A 17,833-nucleotide genomic window follows, 5' to 3' on the forward strand; every position below is an offset into this window, starting at 1 on the left:
TCTCAGCTCTGGGGCAGCTCTTCTCACCAGCACAAAGAAGCAAAAATTGCTCTTCTTCTGAATCCAGAAATTATTTTAAGTCTTAAAAGTTGGAGGACATTTTAAAATGAGCCAGGGATAGTGATGACTTGACGAGGGCAGGAACTAGGAACAGACAAACCACTGAATGACAAGTGACTTGTTCACTTAACACCCTTTCAGAGGCTCAAAGAAGCACAAAAAACTCCCTTCCCTTTACTCATTATTTTTTGTTTCCAGGCACATGTAGAAAATGTAAGATGCAAGAAAAGCAAAAGAAAATCTTATTCTCAAAGTATCTGCAGTCCGGTCAGCTAGATTTAATGACATTCTCCTGCAGAAGCCTCTTATCACTTTTTCTAGTCTAAATTCAAGAGATTAAACTAGCTTGGGATCCAGACCCAGGTCACTTATTCAAACTGAACCCTCTCTCAAGCCTGCTCTGCTCCCCCTGCTTTCACACATCTCCCCCACCTGACTGCCTAGTAGGCCTGCTTGAAGAGGAGGGCTGGAAAGTGCTCTGTGCAATATTTAAGCTCATGGCCTAACAGTAAGAGCACTTCACTGGGAAGTTGGAGATGCAGATTATTCACAGTTCATTCACATACCACATGGAATAAGGCAGAAAATCTGCCTCTGGCCCATCTGTGCCCTATTGCCTGTCTCAAGTGTCCATAATTAGAACCAAGCACAGAAGAGACAAGTAGTGAGCATGTTTCCTGAGAGGTTCCATTTGAGTTTCCCATTTCTTTCCTCTAGGACTCAATCTGCCCATTGCTTGGCTTTCCCCTTGAGCTTCCTGTATGCTACCACAACAAGGCAATAGATAGGGAGAGACAGATTGTGCAGGCAAGTCGTCGACTTATCCCAAAAGAGAGGTATAGGCAAACCTTTAGAAAGGTATCTTTGAAAACTTTGCTCCCCGTGACTTGGCCAATGTCAAACAGGAAACCTGTGACAGAACTAGATCCTGACATCTGATCCTTCCCATCTTGGTTCAGAGCTTTAAGGCCAAGACCATCCTTTGTTCTTACATCTTTCCAATGTGCAATGTTCATTATGGAGAATAGCAACAATACCTTCTGATACCATCTAGTGCTAAGCCTACACTGCAGTCTGCTATGTAATGCAGAGAGCTAGCTTTAACAAGAGGTCCATGCAGGTTTATTTACCCTGCTTCTTCATAGACAGCCCAAGCTTAGTTCAGTGCTGCATTGGCTAGACTGCTTCTGGTGCCTGAGTGAGCTCAAGTTGGAGTTAGCTTGGGTATCTTTACACAACACTATAGTCTGCAGCACAGACATATCCCAAGATTGATTTTCAGCAGCTTTTTGAAGGGAAGAAGGAGGTGATGCAAACAAATTCCAGGGCTTGTTAACATGGTTTATGAGTCATGTACCATCTACGGCCTTGTTTTTACATAAACTGCCATGGAAGCGGGGTTTGCCAGCAAAGGGGTTGCTATTTCACATTGACAGATAAATAACTTGCTGTTAATCACTCTAATTTCCTGTCAGGATAATCAGCTATCCACATAACAGATGATGGAGGCTGAGGCAAGCAAATCCCTCAGAGATGGGAAAGTGTCGCTCCCATGCTCTCAATATCTCCCCTGCTGGTTCCTAGGCAGTGCAGATTCATAGGAGACAAAAAGGTGTGCACAGCAGAGTGAAAGAGTAGATTACAGCAAGGAGTCTGGTGAGATTGGGACTGGAGGGGAGAGAAACTAGGAATGGTTAGGCATGGAAACTAGGGCCGGGAACTTGAGGGTGAAGTGAGACTGAGACTGTGGGCCAGGAAGGGGATAGGGAATTTGTTGCATACGGACACTTGGATCAGGAGAAGGTGAGGGAAATGGAGGATACTGGAAAGTAGTTGACTGAGGGGGGAAGGACACAGACTGAACAAACAGGTAGGTGGAAGGGAGGGGTAGAACCTGCTGAACCAGAAGACTACATCTAGGATCTGATGTGAAGGGAAGCGAGCAGTGGGAGATGGGCAGATCTTACAGAAAACTGGAATCAGGGGGACAGATAGGACTGGCTGGGCAAGGAACCTGGGACTGGATTTTAAACCAGTCTGAGCTGATGACATCCTTAAAGTAGTTTAATGAAATTCAACTCATGGCAAAACAAAGTGAAAATGGTAGTTGGTGCAAATTTAAATAAATTAGGCAGGTGTGATATTAGATTGGACTAAAGTAAGCTATGGGTAGTGAGAGGTAGTTATCCATGCTAGTCTGACCTTAGCAGAAAGCAGGGCACAGTGGCACCTTAGGGACTAACTCATTTAAATGGTATGAGCTTTCATAGGCAACAGCCTATTTCATCAGATGTTTATTTGGACAGAAGGTGTATCCAAATGAAGTAGGCTGTCATCTACAAAAGCTCATGCCTCTGAATGAGTTAATCTCTAAGGTGCCACACTGCCCTGCTGCTACCCAAGTTAACCAGTGATGATCTTTCTTAGATACTTTAGAGTTTGTTTTATTTTCCCCAGTACACAAGATGACAAACATTTTGCCCTTATGAGTCATTGCTCTCCTTTGCTTGCAGAAGAATCCCTCCTGGTTCTTTTATTTTGCAGCTTGCAATCCAAATTAAAGTGGCGTTTAACAACATAACAGGGCCTAATCTCCTCAGATTGGTTTAGTTTGCTACAGGTTTATGAAAGGCTTAGTACAATTTAATTGTCAACAAGCTCTGCTGCATTTCATTGCGCTGAACTGAAGCCTGCAGGATGGAGAAAGCCAAGCATTCTAGACTGACATGCTGCCAGACAGTTCCCTACCTGCGGGGCCAGAGGTGGGAGGAGCGCCGAACGAGAGGTTCTCCAGGATCTTGTGTTCCAGTCCAATCTTTTTCTGGCCACCTCTACTGGTGAGCAGATTGCTTGAGTCTGGAGGGGTATCTTGAGGTGTCTTCTCTCCATTGACTGGAAGACAAAAAGCCGCAGTCTCATTTATGACTGTGCAGGGGCAGTGGGTGGTTCAAAGAAGAGAGGTAAATAACAGCTGGTGGTTGTGCTGTCTGGGCCCAGACTCTGCCCATGGCAGGATTAGAGGGAAAGACAGCCTGCCATTCCATTACTGTTATGGGAATGGAAACAAATGAGGGGAAAAAGAGGAGGGAGAAGGGACGCTAGATGTAACAGCACAGGCAACAAAGATAGTAAGGAGAAATACAGAATGTACAGAAATACCAACAGTGTCTCAGTCTAACACTTAGGTTTATCTGGTAAAGTGCTGTAAAATAACTTTTGTTTACAGGATAGTGGCTATTTTTTATTTTATTTTTTTTAAGAAGAAGATGGAGGTAAGATCCCCTTATATTGGCACATATATGAGGCTGCAAACCTGACTAGAATTGCAGGTGGAACTGACAAGATGCATAGGGCCATATTTCTTGCTGGTGTAAATTAACATAACTCCATTGAAGCCAGTGGGGCTCTACTGATTTCCACTGGATGAGGAATCGCCCTAGAGGTCCTACATCTGCCAAAATGCAGTGCATGGAACTAATGGAGATTTAAGTGGATGCAGCATCACCAACAAAATGAAAGAGAGCAGTCTAATTCTGGGGTAAGAGCAACAGATGAGCAAAATGGCAAATGAGGCAGAAAGTAAATGAGAATTTAACTTTTTTTCAATTTTAATAACCTACAATGGCGCCATCCCAAGCATATATGGGAACAGATCCTTAACAGATGTAAAATAGTAGTATCAATGGAGCAAGACTCATTTATATGGCCTGAGGCTCTGATTCATAATTTATACCTTGAACATGCTTTTTAAAATAGTATTTGAATGCAGTCAGTCAACCAAGTGCTTAGTTCCTGCACTGTATATGTGAAACAATACTCAGTTATTTTATACCCTCCTCCCCCAATTGTTTCAAGCTTCTACTTTATTTTCACAAAATATAAGGGAAAAGGACCTAAATGGGTCTGGGAGACACTGCATTGGGGTTTCTGTTTGATTTCTCTTGCAAGTTTTCTATGCAACTCATAAGAGTAAGGGGAGCCTGCATTACAACTGTTTGCTACATAAGAGTTTTGCAGTGTGTAAATGATTACCCATCTTTTATCTTCATATGAGTGTCCCTGTATAGCACATAGCGGGATCATTTGACCCATTTACAAATTAAATTTCTAGTTATCTTGGTTTACCTCTTTCCACGGCCAAGAGTCCAACTTTTTATTCACATTGGGCACAGACAGACATGGGAAAAAAAATAAAAACAGCACTTTACCAGAAGAGGAATCACATCAGTTTGATCCAGCTTGCCCAATGTCTGTATAGCACGTGTGCTTCAGTGGGTTTTTTTTGGCACTTCTATCTAATAGCTGATTCAAAAAGCCCTGCTGAAGCGTGTGAGCTATACAGATGCTAGGTTTTGAGCTGGGTCAAACTGACGTGATTCCTCTTCTGGGCATGAGCCGTGCTCAGTGCAAGGGTGCACCAAGCTGAAAATAAAGTACTGTTTTGTTTTGTTTTTTCCACGTCTGTTAACAGCCATAATTAACTGTCACAGATAACAAGTCATCTCCTGCAGAACATTATTCAGCCACAAGCCGGCTTCTGAGCCATGTTGCATAGCAGGTGATGCTATCCTTCGAGTAGGCAGTTGATACTCCTCCACAATGTGTGTCAAGGCAATGCCACAGTCTTACCCCATTTCCTAGACCACCCCAGTGATACAATATGTAGTGAGTGAGACTATTTAATCTACGCATAAATAGGATTTCAGAGATTTAACCTTAGCCACCCTCTACTTGTTACGGGTATTGTTCAATCAGTTGGTTAACTGTGCAATTACCTTAAAACCAGCTACATGTGCAAAGGTGCAATCACATGGTAAAAAGCTCCAGCCAGCTATAAAGTTAGATCTCAAAAATGTATACTAACTTGATAGCTGGTTGCTACTGAGCTTTAATTTGCATGTGTAGCAGGGTCTCCCTTGTGGCTGTCAACTGACAGGGCTCCCAGCCACAGGGGTGCACCATGCCCAGCATGAAACCTCTCAGCCCTGGGGATCGTGGCTGCCATGATCCCCAAGGCTCAGGGGTATGTGAAACCTCCAGACCACACGGGGCTCTCAGTCCCAGTTGCACTGCCCATGCAACTGGGAATAAGAGTCCCTGCAACTGATGGGGCTCCTGGTCCTGGGTGCCCCTCATGTCAACTGTGGAACTCTTGGCCCCAGCTGCATGTGATGGAAAGCCGAGACCCAAAGCCCATCTGTTGCAGGGCTCTAGGCCCTGGCTGCTCCTGGCCCCTGCAGCTGGGAGCCCCCTCAGCAAATGGGGCTGTCAGCCATGGGGCGCTGCTTCTTGCCAGTGCAAAGGGAGCCCAGGATTGGGATCCCTCGTATACCAGCAATAAGGTGTGATCCCACAATCACACCTCCTGCCATGCATGTGTGGCATGGCAGGAGGTGTATTTGTGTGGCTCATGCATTAGATCTGATTTGCACTTTTACCTGCATGTGTAGAGGGGACCTTACACTTCTGGGAAGATTTAGAGAAGACTGCAGTGTTCACCTCTGTCCAAACCTCACATCTCACTGATAAAAAGTTGACTTCAGTTGTACTCACTTGTTAGATAACAGTCCAGGCTAAGAGAAACATTGTCAAAAGCAATAATGGCATCAGATTCTTCCTCCCATGAAGTGATGATCTGAAACCAAAACCTGTACAGATTTAAAAAAAAAAGAAAATAAATGATTAAGTTCAGCTAAGTGTACTGGCCTCCAGACTATCAACAAATAAAGGACCTTTAAAAATGGGAATGTTTTACAAGAAAAACCAATGTCACAGCAATGGAAAAATATTGAATCCTATCTGGCAACTTTATTTGGGCACAATGGTGAAAGGGACTGTAGCTATACTGAAATAGATACAAAAGTAAGTGTGCCTTATACTCTTTCTACACGAGCAGAGTCTGAGCACAACGTGAGCATCTTGCCAAAGGTCAAACAGCAAGTTAAAGGCAGAACCACAAAGAGGAACCAGATCTTCTGATGCTCAAAGCAACTTTTGAAAAGTACTGATGTGGCTTCAGAGCCTGCATCTCCTTTTCAGAAATGGAATCATGTTGGAAATCAGTGGGACATAAGTTCCTAAATGACTTAGGTGTTTTTGCAAATTTGACCCTCAATCTGCTGCCGTTGCCACTGGATGACACATACATCCCCTGGGGAAAAACAGAATCCATAACAACCTGCAGGTAAATGACAGAAGTCTGTGCCACTTTATGGAAACTGCAGAACTTTTTATTTTATTGCAGAAGAGGCTGGGGACAGGTTCACAGTAAATCACTTCCATGTTCTTGGCTGGCCTTACAAAGGGAGCTATACCACTGGCTTTTTGCTAGAAGGAAAGATCACTGCAGATTTGTTTTCAATGCTTTTTTGAAGTCAATGGATATAGCAAAAATAATTTGTAATGAATATTTCCAGTTGTACCATAAATAGTTTATGTAATAATTTAGGGTGCTCATGGGCTTCAGTTGGCCTTACAGTCCTAGCTTCACAAGCTCATCTACTCTCTGAAGTCATAATCCTTTCTGTAGCACATGAGGATGATTTCTAAGAGCAACTGACCCTGGTGCCAAATTTAGATACGAGTCTCAAGGGTGTTATCAAGGCCATAGAAATATGGGCCTTTGGGTGGGGGCCAAGCAGCAAACGAACATGAAATTGTTTTAAAAAAAACCAGGGAAAATCTTGAATTACATTTTTTATGGCATTCTGACTCGCTAACCCAACAGAGGTTAAAATCACCTAGGAGCTACTTTAACTTTTGCCAGGAGTCTACAGTTCCTGCTGTCTCTTTTAGACCTGAGCATTTAGCTAAAATTTGGGGCCCTGTGGGTATTTTCATGTGAGTGGAGAAATTGCTGATGGGGTCAGGTTTTTTCAAAAACTGTCTGGTTTTAAAAAGCATAGAAAGTCCAATTTCTCTAACATGAGTAAGAAACAAACATCTGGAGACAAGTTTCTTTGCTTGCTGTCTTCAAGCCCCTTTATAGCTAACGCTCAGCCCAAAAGCATCCTCTGAAGTCCACGCTACCATAAGAACATAGGACTGGAAGGGGCCTCCTAGGCCACTGAGCCCAGTTTCTTGCATTCACAGGCAGTCATTAACACAAGGAAGGACTCTCCTTAATCACCACTTCAACCCCCCCACCCACAACTGCAACAAACCACATCCACAACACCAAAACCACCCTGGACCAGTGCTTCTATGGCTGTGCTTTTTGCTGCCTTCTATTTTTGCCTCCTTTTCAGAGATGGGAACCTTTAGGAAAACCTCCACCCACTTGTGCCTTTGTATTGGGCAGTGATGGGTAACTGTTTTGTGTGGAAACTGTTATTGTTTCACCTAGCAGAAGGAAGCTTAAATGTTTCCTCACATTTATCCAAAATGAAGGGCAGTTTTAACACAAAACAGTTTCGACAAAGTTCAACCCAGTCATGACATTCATCTCAGCTTTGCCCACTGTCCTGATGATAACCAAAATGGTGACACTATACAACCTGTTCTCTGAGAGAAAAGTAATAATGTAACAAATAATCAAGTGTATCATTTGCAATTTACCAGTATGTATTTACTTAACACAGCGGAATTTTTTCACAGCTTCAACCTGAGGCAATTATATTCTCATCCTAATTTGTTTAGAGCTCTGCTCCCTGTACAATTTCCTCTATAACCTGTCATGCAATCATTTTGAATGGAGCAGTAATTTTTCTTTGAAGAACTTGGACTTTTCCTGTACTGAGCCACCATCTTTTGAAGTCCTGTATGTTCCTGTGTCACTTTTGTCCCTTTTCCATAAGCACTGGCATTCTGTTCAGTATGAAAGGAGTTTTGACACGTGGGTAGGTGAAATAGGGAACGTTAGAAGAAGGTTTCTTTTATGTCTGAAATGCTAAGTCACACTCAGTGGACTACTGAAATATCTTTCTTCTCTAATCCAATCTCTGCAATGACTTTATAGCCCAAGAGCAAGCGCATAAAAAAAGCCATGGGAGCAGAAGCAAAGTCCTACAAAACTCTGCACCTCTGTGGCCACATCTACAACTGGTATTACTGTGCAGTAGTGTCACTGCATGGTTTTTTTCTGAAGCTACTGTGCAGTATCAGTGAGTTACTGCACAGTAGCTTATTACTACTGTGCAGTAGTGGCGCATCACATTTAGTGCCCCCCAACACTGCTGCACCGTAGCAACGAACTACAGTGAAGTAGTTCAGTGCTACCGTGCAGTAGCGTCTTGTGTACTACAAAGATAGGAGTAGGGTCTAATCACTTCTGTTCAGCTTCACTTTTCTTTTGGCCATCAACTGTGTGCACAAGGTAAATTCTCTCTCCTTGAAACAACTCCTGTTTCATAGAATCATAGAAAAGGAGGGTTGGAAGGGACCTCAGGAGGTCATGTAGTCCAACCCCCTGCTCAAAGCAGGACCAGCCTCAGCTAGATCATCTCAGCCAGGACTTGAAAACCTCCAAGGATGGAGATTCCACTACCTCTCTAGGGAACTGTTCCAGTGTTTTACTAACCTCCTAGTGAGAAAGTTTTTCCTAATATCCAACCTAAACTTCCCTTGTTGCAACTTGAGACCATTGCTCCTTGTTCTGTCATCTGCCACCACTGAGAGCAGCCCAGCTCCATCCTCTTTTGAATCCCACTTCAGGTAATTGAAGGCTGCTATCAAATCTCCTCTCAGTCTTCTCTTCTCTAGACTAAATAAGCCCAGTTCCCTCAGCCTCTTCTCATAAGTTATGTTCCCTGCAGTCCCTGAACCATTTTTGTTGCCTTCTACTGGACTCTCTCCAACTTGTCCATATCCTTTCCAGGGCCTGTGATCTGGCAACTTCTGCTAGATGTCTGAAGAATGCCTCATCTACCACATCCTCCTCATCCGGTGGCCTACAGCAGATGCTCACCACAACTTCACCCTTGTTGCTCTCCCCTCTAACCTTAACCCAGAGACTTTCAACAGGCCTGTCTATCCCTAGTTTCATACTGGAGCTTTGAGCAATTGTATGGCTCTTTTATGTACAGCCCAACTCCTCTTCTCCCCTGCCTGTCCTTCCTGAACATTTTGTACCCAACCGTGACAACGCTACAGTCATGCGAGTTATCCCACCAAAACCCTGTTATTCCAATCACGTCATAGTTCCTTGACTGTGTGAGAACATTTATTGGGTTTTGATTTCATTTTTGTAGTGTTAGGCTAAACATAAAACTTCCTAAAACACCAGAATGAAAATCATGGCTAACGGTCATCTCTGCAGGAGATGAAATGTTCTCAGGGGCTGGTCTGAACTTGCAGAATGAACTCACCCAAGAATTGAGGACTAGCACAAATCTTTCCACCTTCTTCTCCAAGGCAAAGCATATTTCTGTGACCTTGCCTTTTCTTACACAAATATGCAGTAATACAAAACAATCATAACAATAAATCAAACAAAACCATGAGACCTGAAAAATCAAGATGCTTCATTAGACTTGCAACTCACCAGCTAGGTACAGACATTTGGGGATGTTAGATTACATTAAAAATGCCCCCCTGCATCTTAGTTTGTGTAGATGTGGACCTTACCTTACCCTTATATCCCTAGTTAAGTTGATCTGAACTGTACAGAAGTTCAGGAAGGTTAGATCATATTAAAATGGCTGACCTGATCTAATTTAACCCTACCTCAGAGGTAATCTACCTTAGATCAGGTCCAGCAAGACCCATCTAACTGAACTTGCATACAGTTCCTAGCACAGCCCTGGGGCTGGGAATACCCAGCTGCTGGCCTCAGTCCTGGGGCTACGCTTTTCCCACCCCACTTCCTTGCACTGGGCTATTTTTAGCCCTCCAGGCCTTCGCGTCAGCCCCAGATGGACAATGCCCCTCCACCCCTGTGGACAAGCCTGCTCCCATCCCTCTGAAGTCCTGCATCCTGCTCCTGCTGCCAGTCTTACCAGTGTTCACCGGTGCTAGGGGCCAAGGAAGTAAATGAGTTTGGGGGGAAGGGGCAGGCTGGATGTGGGGGGTTCACCAGAGGGGAGTTGTTTGTCTGGGAATAGAGGGGAGGGGAGTTAGGGGGGCTAAAAATAGCCCCTGATCCTGGGGGAAGGGGAAGAGAGGCCTTCCCATCCTGCCATATCCTTCTGATCTGCCTACCCCTCCCCCCACCCTGACTTACTTCATTTGGACTCCCAGGACCAGTGAATGCCAGTAAAACTGGTTCCAGGAGTGGTTTGCAGGATTGGGGGCAGTTTGGCAGCATTGGGGGAGTGGGAAAAGGGGAGAGGAGTTGTCCAGAGGGGTTGCAGGATTGGATAGTCTCTCCAATCCTGCCAACCCCCAACCCTGGATTTGTTCAAGGCCCTTCTGCTAGCCCCCCTGACCCTGCCAAACCCTCCCAGACCCCAGCAACTTCCCCACAGACCCTGCTAGCCCCCTGACCCCCAAGCCCTTCTGTGTACCCCCACAATGCCTCCAAGTCTCCCCCCCATCCCAACTTACCTTAGATTGACCGGCTATTTTTAACTCGATCTAATTTCTCTGAATGTTTGTATGCACCAGATGTTACTTACACTGCTTAATGTACTGGTATGAGATACAACAGCAATAAGTGATGTATAAGAAGCTGTATGGGACTTAGAATATAAGCTTATGACAGACCATCTGTAAAAGTCCCTGCTCATGTTTAGCATGTACCCCAGTATCATCCAGGTCCAACCAGGGCTGAGAGAGGCACGTCATAAGCCTCTTTCCATTAGCCTAATGTAGCTAATGCATTTCACAAATTGAAAGTAGTCACTTTAAATTGGCCCAGCTCTTGTCCTACTGTGAAAGCAGCCTTTCCCCTCTCCCTTGGATCCACTTTTAATTGCCAATACCCACTTCTAAGCTCCAGTGTGGAAAACCAGACACAGTCTGTTACAGCATCCAGAGTCTGTCTCTGCAGCAATGGACAAGAATACTTTAAAGTGAGTTAAAGAAGTTTTCTATAGCCTGCACCTAATCTGAGGCTGCCATCCTTTTTTCTCAAATATAACTACGGGCAAGGTCCAAGGACTGGCTGACAGCTCTATCAGGTCTTCCTCATATATTTCCTTTATAGTCTATACCACCTCTTCTATTATCAGTAAGTGGTGATGGCTGTTGAATGGATTGGTTTCTTCCTTTTATCAGTCTTCTGCAGAACAACTTCTGATTCCTAGTTAGAAAATCCCAGCCTATTCTTCTCATTTTGGTACAGTGATTAAACAGAGCAGAAGTTTTGGAAGCTCACATCTACCCCCTCCCCCTTTAGTTTTCTTCTATACCACCAGCTCTAACTACAATTAGTAGTTCATATTTTGCCAGTGCCCCCCCCCCTTTTTTTTTTATAATTTGCCACTTGTCGTATCAATTATCAAAAAACCATTGTGCTTCAGATCCATAATCCGGCAAAGATTCCTCCAGCGTCCTTGCTCTCAAAACAGGTTTCAGTCACCCTGGGCTTTCCTTTGCTGGAAGGCTATTACAACATGCACCTTCTATAACTATCCTGCCCCCAGTCAGGGACCTTTTATTCACTAAAAACCTACTGACTGAAAATCATTTACTTCATCTGAACTGTATCTTTAAATGGAATTTATGTGGGTCAGGTATGTAAGACCTCATTCCTGGCATTTATTCCAGTTACCAGACCTAATGAATTCCACACCTATTATTAGTTTAGCTAACACCCTGGCTATCCGGACTTCTTGCTCAGATTCCAGATGTCCAGTGATCAAACTCAGTTTTCCTAGGTCTTAGATAGATGCACATTTTCCAATCACTGTCTTCATTTGAGACCAATTAGGTGGTTCAGTTTTGGATCCCTACTCGCTAGGCTTTTAAACATCTGGTGTAATAACCTATATTTGACCCAGCACCTAGCATTCCTGTGCAATTGACCTTCAATAGCCAAACTGCTGCTATTATTGTTTAACTGCCCAGACTATATAAAAAGTGTGAGGCAAATCCTCTGGATCTCCGGTTGTTGTGGCCCAGTTTCCCTAAATGGGAGGAACACATTTACAAGGCATATGTGAGCCTCTCTTCTGGCAGTCCTTTTTATGGCCCCCTTTTTGGGAAAGCATTAGCATTCAACTGAACTGCTTCCATTCAGTTTTGCACTACTGTCAATTTCCCTTGTCTACAAATCAAATTTCTCATTTTTCTAATCATTCAAAAAAATCAAATGAACAAAATGAGATCCACTTTTTTCCACTGTAAACCTTAAAGAACCATGTGTGATCATTTTTCAACTTCCTTGGTAATTTCTGATACTTGAATCTTTCTTAGAAAATGAATTAGGAAAAGCAACTGTAAAGAATTCCACAACCTCTCAGAAGGTCACTCCACTGGGGGGAAAGCCCAGCTGCAACACTCGATCTGATGCTTTATGTTTGCTGCTCCAGAGAGCTCATCCCCACCTGCAGATCCTCTGTCATCCCTCTCCAGGAATGCGATGCTGCTTTCATTTCTTTTATCAGGCCTTCCATTCTTGTGGCCTTCAGTTTTTCCTTTTGGCCACTAACTTCTGCAAGCACATCTATCTTCAAGAAATATGATGGCTTTCAATTTATCTCCTTGGAAACTGCCTGCCAAAACTGACACCAGTGTTACCCTTTTTTGACCTGAGTGGTCAACACACAGGGTCCTGAATTGTGGGCTGTTTCATACAGGAAAAGAAATTCCCCTTCTTCCCATAATGCATTTCATCCCAAAATGCTCAGAGCCTGATTTTATGCAAGCAATGGTTCACCTGATTTGACTGTATTAATTTGGTTATGTTAATATCTATTGCTCTTTTGGAGAAAATGACTTCACAAGAAAAGTTAATTGGCATTGTTTAAAAACAAAACAAAGATACACCAACCGCATTTTTCAATTATCTTTTTTGCCAGCAGAGCTCTCAGGGGTGGTGAACATAAATGAATCTTCTCTCCGCGATCAGGTCTGTTGATTGACAAACCTAATTTGTTCACCTCATTATTTTAAGAAGCTGGAACAAAAAGCACATGTGTTTGAATGAACAGGCTAAGGGAGCTAAAATGAACTTGAGAGGGGACAGAGAAAAATGCTTTAGAGAAGTCTTTGTAACCAGCATTCTTCCAACAACTGTTCTGCAGGCACCGAGGTGGAGTGTGTTATGAATAGCTAGGCTGAAGGGAGCTACGCCTGGTTAACTGCTGGTTAGAACATGCTCTCTATGGCTTAATACATATGCTGATCAGAAGCCATTCCTAATTTCTCACTGCATGTGTGACCTGCTTTGTACATCTATCTATTCCCTTTCAGCTAAGTACTTTACAGCCATTAATTAAGGCTCAAAATAACCCTGGGAAGTAGGTGGATTAATTTTATAATGGCAAGAGAGACCGTTCAAGACATAAACAGTGGATTCTAGATTGCAACTAGGATTATGAGTAAATTGCACTTGCACTCTCACAGAGCTGTGCAGCACTGATGTACAGACAAATGGATCAATATTCACAGCAATGCAAGGTGGAAGCTAAATGTTGTCCCCATTTCCCAGCTGGCAACACTGAGATGAAGGAAGGTTCAGTGGCTTGCCCCTCAAAAGCTAGTCTGTACAGGGTTAGGCCAAGAGCCAAACTCTCTCTGCTACATCCTGATTTTACCTTTAGATCAGAAATAACTGGGCTTTCTATCTAATATGCACATCTTGGGAGAATGTGTGCATGCATGCACATGGTCATATTATAATATGTGCAGTTTGAACACAAGAATTTTCCTAAATGTTTAAAGACATTTTGGAGTCAATGGAGTCAACTGGAGTAACGTTGGTGAAAGATACACTGAAGTTCTGAGAAGTCTTGTTTGTTCACGGAACAGGTGCCAGTCAGGAACATGCCATGCAAACCTCTTTAAGCACTCCAATAAGCCTTGGAACTAACCTGGAGGGAACACCTGGTATTCAGTCCTGCATCCCATTCAATCTTTGGCTTTTCTTTTGAGGTTGACCAGTAAATTATAGAAAATTAGGTTTGGAAGGGACCTCAGGAGGTCATCTAGTCCAACCCTTTGCTCAAAGCTGGACCATCCCCAACTAGATCATCCCTGCCAAGGCTTTGTTTAGCTGGGCCTTAAAAAACCTCCAAGGATGGAGAGACCACAACCTCTCTGAGTAACCTATTCCAGGGTTTTCTATCCTCCCAGTGAGAAAATTCTTCCTAATATCTAACCTAGACTTCCCTTGCTGCAACTTGAAACCACTTCTCCTTGTTCTGTCATCTACCACCACTGAGAACAGTATAGTTCCATCCTCTTTGTAATCCTGCTTCAGGTAGTTGAGGGCTGTTATTAAATCCCCCCTCAGTCTCCTCTTCTCTAGACTAAATAAGCCCAGTTCCCTCAGCCTCTCCTCAGAAGTCATGCCCCTCAGCCCCCTCACCATTTTTGTTGCCCTCTACTGGCCTCTCTCCAATTTGTCCACACCCTGTCTGTAGCGGGGGGCCCAAAACTGAACACAGTACTCCAGATGTTGCCTCACCACTGCTGAATAGCGAGGAATAATCACTTCCCTTGACCTGCTGGCAACACTTCTACCAATGCAGCCCAGTATGCTATTAGCTTTCTTGGCAACAAGGGCCCACTGTTAGCTCATATTCATCTTATTGTCCACTGTAACCCCCCAAGTCCTTTTCTGCAGAGCTGCTGCCCAGCCAGTCAGCCCCCAGCCTGTACTTGTACCTGGGATTGTTCTGTCCTAAGTGCAGGACTTTGCACTTGTCCTGGTTGAACCTTATGAGATTTTTTTGGGCCCAATCCTCCACTTTGTCTAGGTCACTCTGAATCCTAGCCCAACCCCCAGCATATTTACCACTCCCCCCAGCTTGGTGTCATCTGCAAACTTGCTGAGGGTGCACTCTATGCCATCTTCCAGGTCACTGATCAAGATATTGAACAAAACTGGCTCCAGGACTGACCCCTGGGGCACCCCCACTTGATACTGACTGCCAACTAGACACTGAGCCATTGATACGCGTTGAGCCCAATAATCTAGCCAACTTTGTATCCACCTTACAGTCCATTTATCTAGCCCGTACTTCTTTAGCTTGCTTGTGAGAATGTTGTGGGAGACTCTATCAAAAGCCTTGCTAATGTTAAGGTACACCACATCCACTGGTCTCCCTGCATCCACAGAGCCAGTCGTCTTATCATAGAAGGCAATCAGGTTGTCAGGCATGACTTGCCTTTCATGAATCCATGCTGACTGTTCCTAATCACCTTCTTCTCCTTCAAGTGCTTAGAAATGGATTAATTGAGGATCTGGTCCATGATTTTTTCCAGAGACTCAGGTGAGGCTGACTGGTCTGTAGTTCTCTGGATCCTCCTTTTTCCCTTTCCTAAATATGGGCACTATGTTTGCCCTTTTCCAATCACTCAGGACGTCTCCTGATAGATGGGAGTTTTCAAAGATGATGGCCTGCAGCTCTGCAATCACATCAGCCAACTCCCTCAGGACCCTTGGGTGCATCCCATTTCACCCCATGGCCTTATACACATCCAGCTTTTCTAAATAGTCCCTAACCTGTTCTTTCACCGCTACTGGCTGCTCATCTCCTCCCCAAACTGTGCTGCCTGGTGCAGTAGTCTGGGAGCAGACTGTACTGTGAAGACTGAGGTGAAAAAGGCATTGAGCAGTTTCACCTTTTCTGCATCCTCTGTCACAAGGCTGCCTCCCCCATTCAGTAACGGATTTACACTTTCCCTGATCTTCATCTTGTTACTGACATGTAGAAACCCTTCTTGTTACCCTTCATGTCCTTTGCTAGCTGCAACTCCAATTGTGCTTTGGCCTTCCCGACTTCATCCCTGCATGCCTAAGCAATATTCTTATACTCCTCCCTAGTTGTTTGTCCAAGTTTACACTTCTTATAAGCTCCATTTTTGTGATTAAGTTTACTGAAGAGCTCCCTGCGAAGCCAAGCTGGTCTTCTACCACACTTGCTGGTCTTTCTGAACATTGGGATGGTTTGTTCCTGTGCTCTCAATAAGGCTTCTTTAAAGTATAGCCAGCTCTCCTGGACTCCTCTCTCCCTTAGATTGGCTTCCCAGGGGATCCTACCCAGGAGTTCCCTGAGCAGGTCGAAGTCTGCTTTTCTGAAGTCCAGGGTCCTTACTCTGCTGTTTTCCATTCTTGCTTTCCTTAGGATCCTGAACTCAATCATCTTGTGGTGGCTGCTGACCAAGTTGCTGTCTATTAGTAGGTTCCACACCAATTCTTCCTTGTTTGTGAGCAGCAGGTCAAGACCAGCTCTAAATGCATTTAGAGAAGTGGCTGCTGTGATTAGGACATCTACCAGCTAAGAGCTGGGCAAAGACCTTTTCATTTTACATAGGTGACCCAACAGCTGTTCGAAAGAAGTTTCATGCCAGATTTCAAGTTAACTTTTGCATGGTTATGAAATGCTTATCTGACCCATGGGCCAGATATTCAGTGGTATTCAGGAACCTGCCAGGCAACCCTCTGCCTCCTTAGGCACCTGAGTGCCTTTGAGCATCTGGCCCTTATTGTTTATTGACTTGGGGGCAATCATCTGAGCTGAACCCAAGCTCTGCATCCTTTCAGATTTGCCCTTCACTGCCTCTTAGGTCATGTCCTATCTATCCCTTCCTCCTGCCAATGCATACATGTTCTCATTATGCGAATTCTCAGAGCTGGGCATTGAAGAGCAGGAGGAGATTAAAAGAAACAGAATATTTCTATCATTGATAAATGGACAGAGGGCTCTTATCTAACCTGGTTGTATGGAAAGGGTGGTCAGTGCAGGGAGTTAACATCAGTGGAGTGTGACAGCAGGCAGAAATTAATGGGTAAACTTCACTGATTTCAACTGAGTTGCAGAGATGCAAAAAACAGCAGAATTAGTCCTGTTGTGTTCATCAGACTTCCTGGGTGGCCAATTAGATGATAATCTTGTCTCTATCTGTCTGCAGCTGAAATGCTGAATCCCTTTTCTTTTCCTGTTCTATACCCAGAGCCCTTGAGAAATTTCCTTGTCTCCTAGTAGGGATAATAAACATGAGAGGGATTTGTCCCATTCCACAAGGAGTGACACATCGAACCCCTCCCCCCTCCCCTTAAAATATCAAACATCTCCAGGTACATCATAACTGCTTTTGTTTTATGCTCATCTCATTTCTTTTCACCAACAAACACAGCTTCTGTGCAAACTTTCTCCCTTGAGACAAGCACATCTGCATCAAACAATTCTTCTCTTTCTCTTCCCCAATTTACTGTCACTATTCATTTGGAAATATAATGCGTTTCAAATTCCACAGAAACAAGTTCATTAGTCAGCTAACATTTCAATCATTAGCTTCAGTGGTTTTAGTTTAATGGACTAATTAAGGGAAATTTAATCAAAACTGACGACTGAGATGTCATACAGCAGTGGAAAAAAAGAGAGAGTGAGAGAATGAGCAAGTGAGAGAGAGAGAGAGAGAGAGAGAGAGAGAAATGACTCCTTCCCTTCTACCCATCATCTATCCTCTTTCTGCACAAAAATGGTGCATAGGACCAACATCATTAATCTAGCTCACTAAGGGCCTGATCTAATGCCTGTTGAAGTCAATGAAAAGACTCCTTGAGTTCAGTGGGTGTTGAGAATGAGCCCTAAAGGCAGCAATTATTGGCAGACCGCAAGCCTGCCCAAAGGTTGTAGATTAAAACAATATTGAAGGTGACAATGTTCGCTTTGTACTTTGCAAATAGATATGCTTTGATGAATGGAGGCAGCAGGCTGTGTGT

General features: G+C 43.9%; 1 protein-coding gene across 1 annotated transcript in view; it reads right to left on the reverse strand.

Annotated features, from left to right (window-relative positions):
* ALK (ALK receptor tyrosine kinase) overlaps window positions 1–17,833 on the reverse strand; it is a 96,778-nt gene that overhangs the window by 65,362 nt on the left and 13,583 nt on the right. Inside the window, exons 2-3 of the mRNA XM_059724229.1 lie at window positions 5,614–5,708; window positions 2,809–2,952 (exon numbers count right to left, since the gene is read on the reverse strand). Of these exons, the coding sequence (XP_059580212.1) occupies window positions 2,809–2,952; window positions 5,614–5,708 (239 nt within the window). The remainder of the gene's footprint in view (window positions 1–2,808; window positions 2,953–5,613; window positions 5,709–17,833) is intronic.

This window comes from Alligator mississippiensis, chromosome 1 (assembly GCF_030867095.1).
Source record: "Alligator mississippiensis isolate rAllMis1 chromosome 1, rAllMis1, whole genome shotgun sequence".
NCBI lineage: Eukaryota > Metazoa > Chordata > Crocodylia > Alligatoridae > Alligator > Alligator mississippiensis.